The following is a 20,806-nucleotide window of genomic DNA, read 5'->3' on the forward strand; positions in this document are numbered from 1 at the left end:
GGTGAGTGTATAGAACAAAATAGTTCATTTATTGAGAAGTCGAAAGCCAGCAACCAGTATCGATGAGCACGTAGAAGTCCAACATCGATGTGTCACAGGGAGTTGTACCAAGCTCGGAAGCCATCCTTTCCAGCATGGAAGAGGTGGCCATCAGCGAGTGGACTTGTGGACCCAATCATAATGCAGCTCTGATGGATGATGTCGCAGCGTCCTGTGCAGCATGAGAAGAAGCTACCTAATACTAGACTTCTTCACACACAGTCCAGGTGAAAGTCACCTCCTCCTTCCTGATGCTGCTCTGCCATAGAGTTGGTGGTAAAGGCTGTCCTCTCATGATGGTTCGATTATATAGCATGCAGCAGACCACCAGGAACTGAAGGGCTTCATTGAGCACTGGGCTCCCCAGTGTGTTCAGGCAGCGGAAGCAATGCCTCAACATGTCAATGGTCTGCTTTATCATATTTCCCGTGGCAGAATAGCTCTCATTGTGTGCATGCTGTGTACGTGTGAATGGTTCACTCTCAGAGTCTTCAGCCTTGTATTTCTCCCAGTAGCTGCCTTTTGGTTTGCCGCGGTGGCTCAAGCACAGCCAGACACACTGGACTGCCACAGAATGAAGATATCCAGACTACTGCCAGGAGGCTATGGTCGTACATCATGCTGGGTATTGAGGGAATAGAAATCCTTTTGCTTCTGGTATCAGACAGAGTTGACATGAGGGGTCGGGAAGCAATGTGCATGCAGTCAATAGCATCCTGCATCACGGGGAATCCTCGTGAAACCATGTAGTTGCTCTCTGGCAAGAAGGAATTAAATGTTGTTAGCTCTGGTTGAGAGCTTCAGCAACCTCCCTTTTGCAACAATGTAGAGCAGACTATGAGATAGTGCAAATATCTTGTAGGAAGGAACCAGATGTACAAAAGTTCATCTCCACAAAGATTACAGAAGTCCAAAGATGTACAGGTTAGGTGGATTGGCCATGCTAAATTGCTCCTTCATGTTCCAAGATATATAGGTTAAATGAATTAGCCATGGTAAATGTCTGGGTTACGGGTTAGGGCGGGGAGAGGGCTTGGGCAAGATATTGTCAGAGTTGGTGCAGACTCGATGGGCCAAATGGCCTTCTTTTGCACTATAGGGACTCTATGATTCACAGTAACCATGACAGTCAGTTCTGTCTTTGCCCTGTTCTGAGGTTGCATCAATGGCTAATCCAAGTAGCAAGCAATGTCCCCACTGAAGGACAGAAGTCTCTCGCACTGTTCCTCACTGAGGTTCCATGGACACCTCCTGCAGAAAGCTCACATTCCCTTCCTTCTCCACCCTCTGCCAGTAGCTTGCTCTGCTCTGTGTGAGCCCTGTTCATTTTCCAAGTTATCTCTGTTCCAAAGGGAATGCCTGCCAGTGCATCTGTGTCGGGGAGCAATAGGTTTGTGCAGAAGCCTTGAAGTCAGCAAAGAAGTCCTTCAGTCACAGCGTTCCCTTTTCTTGACAGCTATGGAGAGTAACAGCTTGAAGCAACTAACCTGTGAGTAGTTGATGATCCCTTTAAATAGCACTGATGGGGAGGTCCTTGCTGCTGCTGAACCTGTGCTCAGCTGCTGAAGTTAAGGCAGAGTGTTAGCTTTAGTGTCATGTTCTGAAATGGCACTGCTGGTGTCAAATCCACATCGGACACTGATTGGCCCCATCATCACTGACTCAGCGTACTTCTGATGCAAGTTCCCGGCAAACACACATCTCAATAAGAGTGCATGAGCACAGTGCCACCAATTAGGTGGTCTACCAAGTAAAGGATGCTGAGTGGTTTTCCCCCATGCCCAGAGCTAGTGTCAGGAGTTACTGGTAGAATGGAATCGCTGTATTCAGGGGACTCAGTATTCACTATGATAAATCGTGGTATTAATAAATGACAACTCTATCTGCAAGAAGGGGCTTCCCTGCCTAGGTCAGGCATATCTAGTATGATATTTTAAAAATGGCCATAAATTATGTTGAAGAATTCCATTCGTGACAGAAGACAGTTTATTTTGCCCAGGAACACGCGGGTTCCATTGAAATGATTGGAAACTGTGAGGGCGGAATTTTCCCTTCCCGTCTGCCACGGGAATTGTAGCAGGCGGGGGCGGACCAGCAAAGGTCCATTGACCTCGGATGGGAATTTTCAGCTTTGGGGCAAGCGCGGCCAGAAAATCCCACCCCGAGGGTAATTGTATCCTAACTCGCCCAGCAGACAACTGACAGGATCTGACTGGTTGACTGTTCTGCTGCTCACTAAATTTTACTTTTTGTTGGAATGGGTGATCTATCCAATCACATCATTTTTAGACCATAAGACCATAAGATATAGGAGCAGAATTAGACCATTGAGTCTGCTCCGCCATTCAATCATGGCTGATAGGTTTCTCAACCCCATTCTTCCACCTTTTCCCTGTAACCTTTGATCCCCTTATCAATCAAGAACCTAATCTATCTCTGTTTTAAATACACTCAATGACCTGGCCTTCACAGATTCCCTATGGTGAATGCTCTGGTTTCCTCCCACAGTCCAAAAGACGTGCTGGGTAGGTGCATTGGCCATGCTAAATTCTCCCTCAGTGTACCTGAACAGACGCCAGAGTGTGGCAATTAGGGGATCTTCACAGTAACTTCATAGAGCCAATCGAGCTTGCACTGTCAACAAACCTAGGCCCTATTCCCGTAACACCATGCATTCACCCTGCTAAGGGGCAGTTTAGCATGGCCAATCAACCCAACCCGCACATCTTTGGAACTTGGGAGGAAAGCCACACAGACACAGAGAGAACAGACAGTCACCCAAAGCCAGAATTGAACCCAACTTCTTGATGCTGTGAGGCAGCATGCTAACCACTGTGCCACTGTGCTGCCCCACTTCACTGCAGTGTTAATGTAAGCCTACTTGTGACACTAGTAAATAAACTTAAACTCTGGCTCAAGAAATTCCTCCTCATCTCAGTTCTAAAGGGTCATCCCTTTACTCTGAGTCTGTCCCTCGGATCCTAGTTTCTCCTACTAATGGAAACATCTTCCCCACATCCATTCATCCAGGCCTTTCAATATTCTATAAGTTTCAATGAGATCCCCCTCATCCTTCCAAACTCCATTGAGTGCAGACCCAGAGTCCTCAGATGCTCCTCATCAAGCCTTTCATTCCCGGGATCATTCTCATGAACCTCCTTTGGACTCTCTCCAAGGTCAACACATCCTTCTTTAGATACAGGGCCCAAAATTGCTCACAATATTCCAAATGTGGTCTGACCAGAGCCTCATAAAGCCTCAGCCGCACATCCCTGCTAAATGAACGCTAACATTGCATTTGCCTTTGTATTATTTTCCACTGGGGGAGGTGAGTTTAATTAAAATTAATCTCAGAGACTCAGAAATTTTACTGATGGCATGGTTCTGCTGGCCAAACTACAATCTGGTCTTGAGATCAAAGGTCAGTTCCTGAGGTAACAACGCTTCATATTTTGAGTATCTTTCTTCTCCTGTTAATGGTGAACTTTACAGTCAAAATTAAGCATTCACAGTTTCGGGAAACCAAATCATTCTTCAGTCCACTCCAGTCAGACGCATGAGGGAAAAAAAGGGGACCACAATCTACGCCTTGGGTTTCCATTGTTAATTTTAATTTGTGTCCCTGAATTTTAAGTGAGGAATCTCAGTGAAGGTCCGAAGCTCAAAGAGCAGGGAAACTGGTAGGCTGAAATGAAGTGAGATACCTCATGAAGTATTGGCTTGGGTTTGACCATAAGATATCAGAGCAGAATTAGGCTATTTGGTCCATCGAGTCTGCTCCACCATTCAATCATGGCTTATGTGTTTCTCAACCCCATTCTCCCATCTTTTCCCTGTAACCTTTGATCTTCTTACAAATCAAGAACCTTTCTATCCCTGTCTTAAATACACTCAATGACTTGGCCTCCACAGCCTTCTGTGGCAATGAATTCCATCAATTCACCACCCTCTGGCTGTAGAAATTCCTCCTCATTTCAGTTCTAAAGGGTCATCCCTTTACTCTGAGGCTGTGCCCTCGGATCCTGATCTCTCTTACTAATAGAAACATCTTCCCCATGTCCACTCTATCCAGGCCTTTCAGTATTCTGTAAGTTTCAATGAGATCCCCCCCTCATCCTTCTAAACTGCATCGCATACAGACCCAGAGTCCTCACTCTGTCTATATACAAAGGAGGACTATCTACATATGCAGGAAGAAGGAAAAAAATGAAGGTAGTGAGGGGGGTTCCACTTGTTGGTGATCTTCAGAAATACGTGCAAGAGAATGGTGCGGAATGGGGAGATGGGAATGACAAAATATACTTGGTGCTGAGCTGCATCACATTAAGCATCTGAGCAGGCTTCCTCAAGGAATAGAAGAATGGAAGGCCAATTCTTTTGCCATGACTGGGGTGAGGAAGGCTGAATGGACCCAGCCGCTACCTGGCCGCTGGGAAAGAGAGGGGAAATTAGATGGAGGGTTATCCAAAGTCACCCTATTGCACGTCACAGGAGCTTACTTCAGAGCAGTATTTATGAAAAACGGCTTTGGAACTGATCATTTACTTACGCTCTGGGCTGAGGAGGATTGGAACGGGTACAATAAAGAAAAAATGGAAAAAGGAAAATAGAGCGAAAAAGAAAGTGAAGGGATTACTTGCCTTAATCCTAACCTGCACTGTTAGAGCCCCTCAACATTCTGCTAGAAGCTTGCCACACCTGGAGCACAAATGCAAATCATATTCTTAATATATCATTATACCTCGTGTTAAGGCGGCACGGTAGCACAGTGGTTAGCACTGCTGCTTCACAGCTCCAGGGTCCCGGATTCGATTCCCGGCTCGGGTCACTGTCTGTGTGGAGTTTGCACATTCTCTCGTGTCTGCGTGGGTTTCCTCCGGGTGCTCCGGTTTCCTCCCACAGTCCAAAGATGTGCAGGTTAGGTTGATTGGCCAGGTTTTAAAAAAATTGCCACTTAAGAGTCCTGGGATGCGTAGGTTAGAGGGATTAGCGGGTAAAATATGTGGGGGTAGGGCCTGGGTGGGATCGTGGTCGGTGCAGACTCGATGGGCCGAATGGCCTCCTTCTGCACTGTAGGGTTTCTATGATTCTATGATTCTAACGATCTGTAGGTCAGGCATCATCTTCAACACTTCGGAATTCGATCAGGAAGTGAAGCCATAAAGAATGAAAGAGAAAAGGAGGAGAGAAGGAAGTTGGTGTAACTAGACTTCAAGGTTAACTGTTCAATATTTGATCATTAACCACTCATGCATCTGTTCAATTTTTCCTTACGTTTTGGTGTGTTTGTCTTAGCACTATTTGCTAAAATAAGAACATTATTTCAACCTACCTGCCTTAGAGAGGTACACTTTCATGAAAGAGTGTAAAATGCAAGACAGATTTTGTCATGTCATTTTGCGCTTGTAACAAAATCACACGCTTGCCTTATGTTTGTGTTTCCAGTCGAATATAAAGAGATCCGCTAAGCACTTACACATGGAGGCGATGCCATTCAAACCATACAATAACTCCACAATGAATTAAAAATATATATCACACTCTACACACTCTTCCTCAATTGTCGCAGAGATACCGCTCCACACAGGTCACTATTACTTGACAAGTAACTGTTTTCAGCAGCAGAGTTGAGGTTGTTGAAAGGTGCTTCTCCCGCAGTGCTGGTTTCCACAGACCTCACTGAGCAAAACTGTCATCAGTCCGGGCAGCACCTCATGACTTTGATGAAGCTGGGATTTGGCAGTTGGTGCCAAAATCACACTTATACACCTTGGGCCTTCCTTCGTACTGCAGCTGTATCAAGACCAATCCTAAACGGTACAGAAGATCAAATCAGGATGTTTTGATATAGAAGTCTAACTGCAGCAACAGAGCTAAAAACAAATCCCTCTAATTTAACCTTCCACAGGACAGGTTGCTTTCCTTTTTAAACTGATTGAGCATTGTCGCTTTATGAATGGAAAAAGAAAAACAATTTTGTGTTGGCTGGGGGCAGGGTCATTTTTCTTGCATTGTTTCAGGGTTGTGTTCTTTGTCCTTCTTACAGGTACATGGTTGGGTGGTTGTAAGCCCATGCTGAAATCCATAAATTGAGAACAGCAATGCCAGGGGAGGCCGTGGCATAGTGGTATTGTCGCTGGACTAGTAATCCAGAGACCCAGGGTGGAATTTGCCAGCTGCGCTCGCCCCAAGACCAGAAAATCCTGCCCGAGGTCAATAGGCTGATCCTGTCCCACCCACTACGGTTCCAGTGGCAGGCGGAATGGGAAAATTCCATCCCCAGGGTTATGCTCTGGGGACCGGGGGCGGGGGGGGGGGGGGGGGGGGGGGGGGGGAGTGGGTGGGAGAGGGGTGACATGGTGACACAGTGGTTAGCACTGCGGCCTCACAGTGCCAGGGATCCGGGTTCACTGTTTCAACACTCTTCCAGTGTCTGTGTAAGTTTCCTCCGGATGCCTCAGTTTACTCCCACAGTCCTAAAGATGTGCTGGTTAGGTGCTCCAGCCATGCTAAATTCTTCCTCAGTGTTCCTAAACAGGCGCTGGAGTGTACCAACTAGGGGATTTTCACAGTAACTTAATTGTAGTGTTAATATAAGCCTGCTTATGATACTAATAAATAAACTTTCAACTTCAAAAACCCATCTGGTTCACTAATGTCCTTTAGGGTAGGAAATCGGCCGTCCTTAACCGACCTGGCCTACATGTGACTCCAGACCCAGGGCAATGTGTTTGAGTCTTAATGGCCTAGCAAGCCGTTCAGTTCAATGGCAATGAGGGGTGGGTAACAAATGCTGGCCCAGCCAGCGATGCTCACATCCCATGTAAGAATAAAGGAAAAAAAGGTGGCAAAGACTGGGTATGTCTTGCTCACAGCTGGTATCAGAAGGCAATACTTAGGCTATTGAAGACTGCTTTTGTTTAACCTGTGCATCTCCAATGTAACAAGGTGCCATTTCTAGCACCATGCCATGCTACATGCCCCATTCCACTCTGAGTCAATAAGGGTGAATGCCCACCAGCAACTTGGCACGTTCTTGAACTGTGTTTAAAACACTGTTAAAAAGGGCCCTTTATGCTTTAAATTTTTAGACTGCCCAAGTAGAGGTACCATTCAGGATCTTAGTAAATATTATGCTTGGTTTCATTAGTCAGAACATTGAATACAGGAGTTGGGATGTCTTGTTGAAGTTGTACAAGACATTGGTAAGGCCACACTTGGAATACTGTGTACAGTTCTGGTCACCCTATTATAGAAAGGATATTATTAAACTAGAAAAAGTGCAGAAAAGATTTACTCGGATGCTATCGGGACATGATGGTTTGAATTATAAGGAGAGGCTGGATAGACTGGGACTCTTTTCCCTTGAGCGTAGGAGGCTTAGGGGTGATCTTATAGAGGTCTATAAAATAATGAGGGGCATAGATAAGGTAGGTAGCCAATATCTTTTCCCAAAGGTAGGGGAGTCTAAAACTAGAGGGCATAGGTTTAAGGTGAGAGGGGAGAGATACAAAAGGATCCAGAGAGGCAATTCTTTCACATAGAGGGTGGTGAGTGTCTGGGACAAGCTTGTCAGAGGCAGTAGTAGAGGTGGGTACAATTGTGTCTTTTAAAAGGCATTTAGACAGTTACATGAGTAAGATGGGTATAGAGGGATATGGGCCAAACGCGGGCAATTGGGACTAGCTTAGTGGTACAAAAAAAGGCAGCTTGGACAAGTTGAGTCGAAGGGCCTGTTTCCATGCTGTAAACCTCTATGATTCTATGACCAAAAATACGCTTTGCGTCCTCACACTACGAGGAATCCTGTTCAAACATACCAGCATCCGTCTGCCCTTTCATTGTTAGGTAACGAAGCACCACACTGTGCCAGTCAATGACATCTTCAATTTGCATCGGACCATTTTGTCGTGTGCCTCTTAAGAAACCACCTGTGGAGAGGCAACGTTGGAAGCCAGGTTTACCATATTCATACTTGGCTAAAATTAGAAATATTCTACCATCAGTATTTGGTTTTAAACTTTACACTATTACAAATGTTTTAGATTTACATTTATGCCTATTTTTTCTTGACTGCTCAACTCCAGTCATATATTTAGAGGCGTTTAAACTAGGCAGAGATCAAGCCAAGCTCATAAAAATGTCTCTTCTTTTGACTAACGTTGCTTTCACTGTTCTTTTATCTTTCCTTGGCTATTTCTGTATTTTACCTTAATTGAGAAGGCTGTAACATGTCTTTCATCTAATTGTTCCCGAGAATTCAAGTTCAGACAGCTATACCCTGCTTTGAATACATTCCTGAGTGGCAACATGCATTTTATAGATTTCTGCCTCATCATAAAAAGGTACAGCTATTTTTGTGAACGAAAGTCTTCAGGAAAAAGGAAATCTTGCAATGCAAAATAAATATTCATTTGTGTGTCACACGGAAATAATAACCACCATTAGTGAGATGCTGATAGGAAAACAAGCATCTGAATGAAGCGCACATGCTAATAGTGTGCTGGTGTTGGGGGGTGGGGGGATGGTTCAGGAGGCAAAAGGTATGCATTCTAATACCCTGGGGTAGAAAGTCGTCTTGGCGGGGATAAGGGGGAGGGGTTGCACAAAATAGGCTATGTCAAAAATGTCGCCTATGATAACATAGAAACATAGAAACTAGAAACAGGAGTAGACTATTCGGCTCTTTGAGCCTGCTCCACCATTCATTATGATCATGGCTGATCATCAAATTCTGCTCCTGACTTCGCCTCATATCCATTGATCCCTTTAGCCCCAAGGGCTATATCTAATTTCTTCTTGAAATCAGACAACGTTTTGACCTCAACTAATTCCACACATTCACCACCCTCTGGGTGAAGAAATTTCTCCTCACCTCAGTCCTAAAAGGTTTATTCCTTATCCTCAAACTATGACCCGTGGTTCTGGAATCCTCCACCATCGGGAACATTCTTTCCGAATCCACTCTAACCCTGTTAGAATTTTCTATGAGTTTCTAAGTTTCATAGAAATTTCTACAGGAGTTTAGAAGAGTGAGCGGGGATCTCATAGAAAATTCTATAGAAGTTTCTATGAGATCTCCGCTCACCCTTCTAAACACCAGTGAATATGAGCAAATTACTGCGGATGCTGGGATCTGAAAGCAAAAGAGAAAATGCTGGAAAATTTCAGCAGATCTGGCAGCATCTGTACGGAGAGAAAAGAGCTGACGTTTCAAGTCCAGATGACCCTTTGTCAAAGCTGGCGAATTGCCAGTGATATAATCCTAACCGACTTAGTCTCGCCTCATGTGACAGACCTGCCATCCAAGGAATCAGCCTGGTAAACCTTTGCTGTACTCCCTCTATAGCAAGGACAGCCTTCCTCAGGTAAGGGCACCAAAACTGCACACAATATGCCAGGTGTGGTCTTACCAATGCCCTATACAATTACAGTAAAACATCTCTAGTCCTGTACTCAAATCCTCTCTCCGAAGGCCAACATACCATTTGCCTTCTTTATTCTACTTGACCTGGTTTAAATAAAACTGAATGTCAATGGACCATATAACACTCATTCAAAATGACACTGTCCATTTAGTCATACCAGTCAATTTTGAGTCGTCAATTTTTATGTTCACATATTGAATGGGAATGAACTTACTTTGAAATCGCTCTCAGACCACTTTCTGGTCAGAGAGAACATAAGAATATAGCAACATTAAAAAATAGGAGAAGAGTCAAAACATCAACTCTGCTTCCCTCTCCATGGATATTGCTAGATCTGCTGAGTTTCTCCAACATTTTCCGTTTTTATTTCAGATTTCCAGCATTTATATAAGAAATGTAAGCCCATCAACGCCTCTACTTCCTCACGAGGCAAAGGAAGTTCGGCGTGTCTGCTACGACTCTCACCAATTTTTACAGATGCACTATAGAAAGCTTCCTTTCCAAATGTATCACAGCTTGGTATGGCTCCTTCTCTGACCAAGACCACAAGAAACTACAAAGGGTCTGAACGTAACCCAGTCCATCACTCAAACCAGCCTTGCATCCATTGACACCGTCTACACTTCCTGTAGACTTCCTGCTTTGTCTGTATAGTGCGCAAGAAACAATATATTTCACTGTATACCAATACATGTGACAATAATAAATCAAATCAAATCAAAATAGGAGAATGTTATGCTTTCTCTGCCATGACCAATCTTTGGTTTCAACTCCACTTTCCTGCCTGTTCTCCCATATCTCTTGATTCCTGAGTGATCTTAGCTTAAATATAGTCACCAAGTGGTGCGCCAAAAACATCTGCAGTGCAGAATTCCAAAGATTCACAAGCCTTTGAGTGAAGAAATGTTTCCACCTCTCAGTCCTAAATGGTCATGAGACCGTGCTCCCATGTTTTAGATTCCCCAACCATCAGAAACAATCTCTCCGTGTCTCCCCTGTCAAGCCCCACTCACAATCTTGTATGTATTAATCGGATCACTTCTCATTCGACTAAACCCCAAAGTGTATCGGTCCAATTTACTCAGCCTCTCATCACAGGACAATCTCATAATGCAGGAACCTTCACTATACTGCCTCCAAAGCATGTATATCCTTCTTTAAATAAAGAGACCAAAACAGCATACAGCACTCTAGGTATGGTCTTAACAATGCTCTGAGCAATTCTAGCAAGACTTTTCTTTATTCTATTACTCCAATCCCCTTGTAATATAGGCCAACATGTCATTTGACTTTCTAATTGCTTTCTGTACTTGCCAACTTTTTGATTTGACAAACACAAAATAATGTGGATGCTGGAATCTGAAACAAGAACAGAAAAATGCTGGAAAATCTCAGCAGGTCTGACAGCATCAAGCTCTGACGAAGGGTCATCTAGACTCAAAACGTTGGCTCTACTCTCTCAGATGCTGTCGGACCTACTGAGATTTTCCAGCATTTTTCAACTATTTGATTTGATTTATTATTGTCACACGTATTGGAATACAATGAAAAGTATTGTTTCTTGCACGCTATACAAAGCATACCGTTCATAGAGTATGTAGGGGAGAAGTAATAGATAGGGTGCAGAACATCGTGTTACAGTCACAGGTAGGGTTTAGAAAAAGATCAGCTTAATATCGGGTAGGTGCATTCAAAAGTCTGATGAGAGCAGGGAAGAAGCTGTTCTTGAGTTGGTTGAGAGTGTGATCTGAGAGCTTTGTATCTTCTCCACGATGGAAGAAGGTGGAAAAGAGAATGTCCGGGGTGTGTGGGGTCCTTGATAATGCTGGCTGCTTTTCTGAGGCAGCGGCAAGTGTAGACGGAGTCAATGGATGGGAACTTTGTGTTCCTGATGCGATTACACCTAAGTCCCTATGAACAACCACATTTTACAAGTCTCATGCCTTTTTAAAAAAAGCTTCTGCTTTTGTTTCTTGCTCCTAGAGTGAATATAGTCCACCTGCCACTTTGTTGCAACAACAAGCAGAACTACAGTATCTAAATATTTAGTGAGCGTGGAGCAGTGATGTGAAATGCAATGCTGACTTATGGCTGTTCTTTCTGTTAACCCCCTTGATTGCCACTAATGGCATGAGCCTGCTGCAAAGCTGCTGGACTCTGATGCCTTCCTTCAATTGCTAATTGTTTTTGAAGCGTAGCCCAGCATCAAATCTAATCCAACATAATCCGTGCCATCCTCTATTCCCTGAAAATTGATGCCTTGATACAACATTGATACTTCCATACAAAAGGACGTGCCTAAAGTACCTTCGGGAGAGACTTGTGGCGTTCTCTTTGAGGTGTTTCGTATCCAACCAACAGATGTATGTGCCAACATGTCGATAGAGCGTGTATCCGATATTGTGTCAAGGTCATTTTCTTCATTCATCAACTCCCTGGCCTCTGTGGAGCACAGCTTACCTATGGTTTAAGACAATAAGAAAACAAGTTATGGCCTTAAATTCAATATTCCACCATCTTGAAAATGGGACTTGGCTAAATTTATTTGAGAAGAAGGCAGGTGTGGTAAGTACTGTCAGTGAGCAATAAAGTAACACTTCGCCGGGCCTAGAATAACCACTGGAATTAAATATAGGTCAGTCTGAAAGAGAAAAGATTGGTTAATGTTTCAGAACAGCTGTATAAAATATGTACCTGAAAATTAGCTTTTTCAGAGCTCTCGGGTGCCATTGAACAGGTCGCCTTGATCTGAAAATTGAACCAGAAGATCTCCTTCCAACCACCACCACGGACATCGGACATCCCGCTCCAACCCACCATTGGCAGCATTGTAATGCCCTACACCAACATGGGTCGCCGGCATCGAGGCATCAGAACCCCCCTGATGAGTCCCAATACTGCACTGAACCAGCACTGATTCCTCTGGCATTTCACTTGTCACATCCTGCCAACTCCATTAGCTAGCCAATCTTATCTCCGTGCTAATATGTTACTCCCTACACCATGACCTCTTATTTTGCACCGTAACCTTTGTGGCACCTTGTCAAATGCCTTTTGGAAGTCTAAGTACAGCACATCCACAAGTTCCCCTTTATCCTAGCTGCTTGTTGCTTCAAAGAATTCAGATAAATTACTCGAGCATTATTTCCCTTTCACAAAGCTATGTTGACTCTACTTGACTGCATTGTGTCGCACAATAACCTCCTTAATAACAGATTCCAGCAAAGTTTGTTTATTAGTCACAAGTAAGGCTTAACACTGCAACGAAGTTACTGTAAAATTCCCCTAGTCGCCACACTCCGGCACCTGATTGGGTCAATGCACCTAACCAGCACGTCTTTCAGAATGTGGGAGGAAACTGGAGCACCCGGAGGAAGCCCATGCAGACATGGGGAGAACGTGCAAACTCCACACAGACAGTGACCCAAGTCGGGAATCGAACCCACATCTTTGGCAGTATGAAGTAGCAGTGCTAACCACTGTGCTACCGTGCCGCCCACTCCATATTTCCCTATGACGGATGTTAAGCTAATTAACTGGTAGTTTCCTGTTTTCTGTCTCCTTCCTTTCTTGAATGGAGGAGTCACATTTGCCATTTTCCAATCTGATGGTCCTTTTTTGTTAATTCCCCTGACAGTTGGAGAAGGCAGCAGGTATGAGAAGTGAACCTTCTGTCTGTTTTAAGAGCAAGTTTGCTCAGCAGTACTGAGAACAAGCAACTTAGGGAGGAGACCTAAGTGGGGTCCCTCTTGCCCCCACTTTCATTTCTCCAATCCACTGGGTAAACTACGAACCCTGTCTGCTGACTGTGATGATATAGAGATTTCTTAAAAGAATCCAAGCCTGCATTACTGCCTCCTCAAGGACAACCAACTTAGTCACCTACATCTTTAAATCTGAAACATCGAGAAGAAAGTTGAATCATCACACCAGATACTCTTTTACTTTTTTTAACAAGTTCATAAGATATAGGAGCAGAATTAGGCCATTCGGCCCATCGAGTCTGCTCCACCATTCGATCACGGCTGATATGCTCCTCATCCCCATTTTCCTGCCTTCTCCCCATAATCTTTCAACCCATTACCAATTAAAAATCTGCCTAACTCCTCCATAAATTTACTCACTGTCCCAGCATTCGCCGTACTTTGGGGTAGCAAATTCCACAGATTCACAACCCTTTGGGAGAAGTAGTTTCTCCTCAACTTTATTTTAAATTTGCTACCCCTTATCATAAAACTATGACCTCTTGTTCTAGAATGCCTGACAAGAGGAAGCATCCGCTTCACGTCTACTTTATCCATACATTCTATCATCTTGTATACCTCAATTTGATCTCCCCTCATTCTTCTAAGTTCCAGAGAGTATTGGCCTAAACTGGTGAATCTCTTTGACAAAGCTGGGAGCTTTGACAAAGGGTCATCTGGACTCGAAACGTCAGCTCTTTTTTCTCCTTACAGATGCTGCCAGACCTGCTGAGATTTTCCAGCATTTTCTCCTTTGGTTGTTGAGTCTCTCTTCATATGACAAACACCTCATCTCTGGAATCAACCGAGTGAACCTCCTCTGAATTGTCTCCAATGCCATGACATCCTTCCTCAAATATGGGGACCAAAACTGTGCACAATACTCCAGGTTATGGACACTAATTTGGCCAACCCCACTCTGTATTTTGTATTTGCATGTGTGTGTTTTTTTTATCAGTGTCACAAGTAGGCTTACATTAAAACCGCAATGAAGTTACTGTGAAAATCCCCTAGTTGCCACACAGTGACACCTGTTCGGGTACACTGAGGGAGAATTTAGCATGGCCAATGCACCTAACCAGCACGTCTTTTGGAATGTGGGAGGAAACCGGAGCACCCGGAGGAAACCCACGCAGACACGGGGAGAACATGCAGACTCTACACAGACAGTGACCCAAGCCAGGAATTGAACCCAGGTCCCTGGCGCTGTGAGGCAGTAGTGCTAAGCACTGTGCCACTGTGCCGTGTGCACGTATATACATGTAAATGTTGTGTGTATCTTTTTACTTAGTTAACATTTAAGTATTCACTGAACTGGTAAGTATAATCTTTTCAAACAAGAGCGTGTTTTGGTCAAACCAGGACAGGTCAAAGAGGGGAGCCATTAGACATCTCCTCACATGGTCAGAGCAATGGGGCCGGTTCTCCCAGCCCATTGGTGGGTGCCTGGAACTCGTTGCCGGGGGAGGTAGTGGAAGCAGATACGATGATGACTTTTAAGGGGCGTTTGGACAAATACATGAACAGGATGGGAACAGAGGGATATGGTCCCTGGAAGGGTAGGTGGTTTTAGTTCAGATGGGCAGCATGGTCGGTGCAGGCTTGAAGAGCCGAAGGGCCTGTTCCTGTGCTGTAATTTTCTTTGTTCTTTTTCCCATTCCCAGCCTCCGCCTTTCTCCGGCAGCCAGATTTCTGGCGCTGTCAGCTCTGTGCCGGATTATTGGCATGGAGCTGAATAAATTATTCAAATGGTGTTTTAATGTATTTGAATATCATTAGCAGGCCTGGGACTGAAGTCTCTAGGCCCCCCAGCGTTTCTACCCTGCCAGGAGTGCTTAGGTTTACTTTTGCTCCCCACTTGCGGGGAGCTGGTGGCCTGACTCTGCTGGAGTGTAAAGGGGGGAAAGCGAGACCCCCCCAGAGGGTCGGGCGCCGGGGAGTGCCCCGTGGGCATTGCCACCTTGACAGTACCAGCCTGGGCCCCCTGACACTGCCCAAGGGGCAATGTGCCAATGCTCAGGGGGAACCTTGGCACTGTCCACCAGGCATAGGGCAGTGCCCAGGGGGTGGGGCCTAAGGGGGGCAGGGCTTGATGGAAGATGGGGCCTCTGGCGGGCAGTTGGTGGGGGTGGGGGGGGGTCCCACAGTCACTCTGTACTTTGGGCTGAGTGACAGAGGGGGAGAGGCCAGCGATCGAGGCTGGCCATTGGGGTGGGGAGGGGGGCAGCCTGTTGGAGGGGTTGGGGCTGAAGGGTGGGGTGTTGGGACTGAAGAGGGGGGATCGGGGCTGCAGGGTCGGCACTACAGAGGGTGGGGTTGCCAGTGGGGGTGGATGATCAGGGTTGGGTAGGGAAATGGGAGATCGGGGCTGCGGGGGAGCAGGGGGGTTGGTGGTGGTCGAGGCTGGCCTGAGCATGTTCGGGGGGCGAGCGATCAAGCCATGGGGGGTCGCACGGCCGACGATGCGAGGGTCATGGGGCTGGCCAGCAATCGGGAGACTGGCAGACAGGGGTCACTGCGCGTGCGCCAATCTCGGTGCTGACAATTCGCGCGTGCACAGTGGCCCGCTCAGCGCTATGCTGCCGGCCTCTCCAGCGGGAATAGGCCCCGGCCACTGATTTTTACACTGATTCACGCTAGTGCACTCTGCAGTGCACAGAGTGTGGGAGATTCATTTTGAAACTCCCACTGAAGAAACCAGCGTGATTTACTCCAGTTTTTACGCAAATTCGACATGTCGAATTCTTTTGGGAGAATCCCCCCCCCACCGCACAATATATTTAATGTCGATATATTTATCTTGTGCTGTTGAACACAGTTCAGATGCATGAATAGCTCTTGAGGCATCCGACAATATGCCCCAAAGTCTATCCCAATGCTGATGCATGTGACATGTTGCCCAATTCAGCAATTATGGAGAGGATTGACTCTAAAGAAAACTGAATAACAGTAACTGTTACAGACACTGATGAGGAAGACGGGTAAAGGTGAAGAGGAAGAAGGAAGGACATGCACAACTAGGCCAAGGATCAGTTCATGACTCATAGCATCTGGTGATCTGCTCATTCTCCTCTCCTCAAATGCTACATGAAAACACACAACATGAACAGTTTGATTTGAAAATGCATTCACTCATGGAACGTGGGCGCTACTGGCTCCTCCCTATTCGTCCTTGAGAAGGGGATGGTGAATTGACCTTTAGAACCTCTTGTGACATCTGACTTTTTAATAAAGAAATAGAAGGTGTGCAAAACAAGGCACAATCTCACAGACACAGCCAGACAAATTGAGTTACAGTCAATGGTGCAGAAACCAAACTCCTGACAATGAAGGTTGACTCTGACAATGAAATATACTGCAAGGGCGAGTGACTGCAATAAAATCTGGTCTCTCATTAATTTTTTACTTTTTGAGGGGATGTTGGCAAAGTCATTGCACTGAGATTAATTTTGCATTCTGGATTTTATTGAATTCAAGTTCCACCAGTTGTCGTGGTGGGATTTGAACCTACATCCCCCACAGCATTACCCTGGGTTTCAGGATTAGTAGCTATTACTGCTACACTACCATCTTCCCCCTGAGCAATGACTATAAAACTATTATTCATGGTTGTAAAAAGCCATCTGGTTCACTAATGTCCTTTAGGGAAGGGAATCTGCCATCCTTACCTGGTCTGACCTACATGTGACTCCAGACCACAGCAATGCACTTAACTCTCAATTGCTCTCTCAGATGGCCTAGCAAGCCACTCAGGTAAAGGGCAATTAAGGCTGGGCAAAACATTCTCGCCTAGCCAGTGGTTGGCACTTCTGCCTCACAGCGCCAGGGACCCGGGTTCAATTCTGGCCTTGGGTGATTTTCTGTGTGGAATTTGCAAATTTTCCCGTGTGTTTCCTCTGGGTGCTCTGGTTTCCTCCCACAGTACAAAAATGTGCAGTTTAGGTGGATTGGCTATTCTAAATTGCCCTTAGTGTCTCAGGATGATTGGGTTAGGGGGATTGGTGGGGTAAATACGTTAGGTTACGATAAGGGCCTGGGTAGAATGCTCTGTCGTTGATGCAGACTAGTCAATTTAATTTTTAATATCTTTAAATTAAAGAATAATTGTGCTTTTTTTTCTTTCAGAATTCATTGTTTTTTAGTGGAATGAACACACATTTACTGGGGTCTTCGTCAGCAAATGTCTTACATCTTAGACATCAGGGTGTCTAAAGAACAAAGAAACAAAGAACAATGAACAATACAGCACAGGAACAGGCCCTTCGGCCCTCCAAGCCCGCGCCGCTCCCCGGTCCAGGATTGAATCCTGAATCCAGGATCCCCGCCCAATTTTCCAATTTTTCTAAAATGGCCCCTTTTACTCTTACAGTAAAATAAACAAGCTTTCAGCTGCAAGTTTAAACATTTTCAACAAGTTCCAATGAGAAACTGCTGCTGAAGATATGAGTGGACGAAAGCTTAACACATTTAAAATAAACAAGTTAATTCCTGGGTTGAGATAACGGGCACATGAATGTCATCTGGAGATATTAAGTGTTTGTTTTCTAATATCAGCCGCAGTCATCCTGGCCTTATTTGGTTAGCTATTGGAAATTTCTAAATGCTTTAAAATGGCTGGCCCAATTGGTTTAGTGATTCTGTTAACAATTATATTACCTGTAATGTTTATTCCAGAAATCTGTCGGAGCCCAAGCTTCTGACCTCTATTTATCTGCTGCCAAACTGCAACTATACTAGCATGATATACTGGGTAATTTAAATACTCCATGCAGATTATCTCGGTTATCTGTCATACTGAACATCAAGGATATAAAACAGAGCAGCACTTGGATTGCTTGCTTGTTTGCTGTCGTCTGATCTAAAATCTTCCACAAAACGGAGTCAAATCCATAGTTTTATGAATGATACAGACCACAGTGAGGATATTGCCCTGGAGAAGGGGCAGTGTCGAGTAAGAACAGTACCGGAATTGTACCGCCTCCGCCCACCCGAGGTTCGTAAGATCCCTCCCGAGGCCAATGGAGAATGCCGTTCGGCGAGCCTCGCCCGCCCTGATTCTGGGGCAGACGTGCTGGTAAAATTCCGGCCCAGGTCACAGCAAACTAAGCTGTGAGCAACAGTTATGAAAGCTAGGCTTTGCCTTGTTGCGATGTAAGATTATGGAGCTGACAGAGTAGTGGTCTTCCGAATGCTAAAGTTCAACCGAATTGCTGATTTTGACAAATTGCATTTCAGGGTGTAATTTGAAAAGAAGTTTAAAGAGTGAATCTACTGGACGTGACTTCCCAGTGTGGAACTGTGCTCAAAAGGACTGACGATTAGAGATAAGTAATCACAACAGTGTAAGTTTAAGTATTAGTGACACCAGTAGGCTTACAGTAACACTGCAAGTAAGTTACTGTGATAATCCCCCAGTCGCTACACTTCGGCACCTGTTTGGGTACACTGAGGGAGAATTTAGCTAACCAGCACATTTTTTGGACTGTGGCAGACACACATGAGAACTTGCAGACTCTGCACAGACAGTGACCCAAAGTTGGGAATCGAACCCGGGTCCCTGGCGCTGTGAGGCAGCAGTGCAAACCACTATACCACCGTGCCACCCCAGTGTAGGACAGCTGGTCCAACCTTAGTTCCTTTTCTGGATTATCCTTAGGTATAAATTTAGACAGAATGCTTTTGTACAAACAATAGACTGGATCCTAACCCTGCCCACTCAATGGGAATGGGGTGGGTGCGGATTAAGAAAGTGGCAGAGCATTGATGGCTGCATTTCTGATGCATTTGCCACTGCATTCATCTTACCTGCTGTGTCAGTGCTGCTGCTGCAGACAAACCAAAGTAGAACGTACAGGGTAAATGGTAGGACTCTGAAGAGTGCAGTTGAACAGAGGGATCTGGGAATACAGGTACAGAATTCCCTAAAAGTGACATCACAGGTGGATAGGGTCGTAAAGAGTGCCTTTGGTACATTGGCCTTTATAAATCGGAGTATCGAGTATAAAAGTTGGAGTGTTATGGTAAGGTTATATAAGGCATTGGTGAGGCCAAATTTAGAGTATTGTGTACAGTTTTGGTCACCTAGTTACAGGAAGGATGTAAATAAGATTGAAAGAGTGCAGAGAAGGTTCACAAGGATGTTGCCGGGACTTGAGAAGCTGAGTTACAGAGAGAGATTGAATAGGTTGGGACTTTATTCCCTGGAGCGTAGAAGATTGAGGGGAGATTTGATAGAGGTGTATAAGATTTTGATGGATATAGATAGAGTGAATGCAAGCAGGCTTTTTCCGCTGAGGCTAGGGGAGAAAAAAACCAGAGGGCATGGGTTAAGGGTGAAAGGAGAAAAGTTTAAAGGGAATATTAGGGGGGGCTTCTTCATGCAGAGAGTGGTGGGAGTGTGGAATGAGCTGCCGGATAAAGTGGTAAATGCGGGGTAACTTTTAACATTTAAGAAAAACTTGGACGGGTTCATGGATGAGAGGGGTGTGGAGGGATATGGTCCAAGTGCAGGTCAGTGGGACTAGGCAAAAAATGGTTCGGCACAGACAAGAAGGGCCAAAAGGCCTGTTTCTGAGCTGTAAATTTTCTATGGTTCTATGGTTCTAGGAGTCACAAATAAATTTAAATCCTGGAGTCAGATTGCATCATCTGGAACCTGATGTGATCTAAGTTAAAGTGTCACAAGTAGGTTTACAAGTACTGTCACAAGTAGGTTTACTATTTGTCTTACTACAGTCTTTCAGACTGTGGGAGAAAACTGGAGCACCCAGAGGAAATCCATGCAGGCAACGTGCAAACTCCAAACAATCACCTGAGGCCGGAATTGAACCTGAGTCCCTGGCGCTGTGAAGCAGCAGTGTTAACCACTGTGCTACTGTGCCACCCCTAAACAGCCACTCATAACAATGATTTTCAGTGCTTGGCCCATCTTGAAGCCTGGTAGCACGCAGTGCTGTAGTCAGAAGAGGTGAAGGCAGTTTGTCATTTTTAACCTTCTGTGGGTTTCCTTGTGGCTCTGGAGGCACAATATCTTCCTCTGCTCTGATTGCCTCAGGTCTGACTCTTCTTCCTGCACCCCCCCAACTCCCTAACCCACCTCCCCTAACTCCCCTCACCTATGTAGCACGCCAGATCAACCCTTAAGCCACCAGTGGCATCTACCCTTCCAGCTTACACGCCAATGACCCCCCTCTCTATTCCCACTGAGATTGGGCAGGAGGTAACTTTTGAAAATGTCCTTTAGGGAAGGAAATCTGCTGTCCTTACCTGGTCTGGCCTACATGTGACACTAGATCCAAAGCAATGTGGTTGAATCTTAAATGCCCCTGGGATGGGCAATAAATGCCAGCGATGCCACATCCCATAAACCTATTAAAAAAAAATAGGCCTGAGAATTGAACTCTGCCACGACTCTCACTGTCTGAGACATCAGATGCTTTGCTCTCTGCTTCTGTTTCATTGGGATTGAAAGTAACCAAAATTACCAAGCTTTACCCGATGAAGGAAGAGACCAGCTAACCTATTATTCTCATTTTGGGAGTGAAAGATCCCCGATGATTGCAATAATGCTGGGAAATTTCTCACGTACCGAACCCA

General features: G+C 45.2%; 1 protein-coding gene across 1 annotated transcript in view; it reads right to left on the reverse strand.

The window, feature by feature from the left end:
- Window positions 1–241: 241 nt before the first annotated feature.
- Window positions 242–20,806, reverse strand: part of trpn1 (transient receptor potential cation channel, subfamily N, member 1) — a 252,128-nt gene continuing 231,563 nt past the window's right edge. The window contains exons 27-29 of the mRNA XM_078216993.1: window positions 11,775–11,927; window positions 7,860–7,970; window positions 242–603 (exon numbers count right to left, since the gene is read on the reverse strand). Coding sequence (XP_078073119.1) covers window positions 242–603; window positions 7,860–7,970; window positions 11,775–11,927 — 626 coding nt within the window. The remainder of the gene's footprint in view (window positions 604–7,859; window positions 7,971–11,774; window positions 11,928–20,806) is intronic.

The sequence above is a fragment of the Mustelus asterias genome, chromosome 7 (assembly GCF_964213995.1).
Source record: "Mustelus asterias chromosome 7, sMusAst1.hap1.1, whole genome shotgun sequence".
In the NCBI taxonomy this organism is placed as follows: Eukaryota; Metazoa; Chordata; class Chondrichthyes; order Carcharhiniformes; family Triakidae; genus Mustelus; species Mustelus asterias.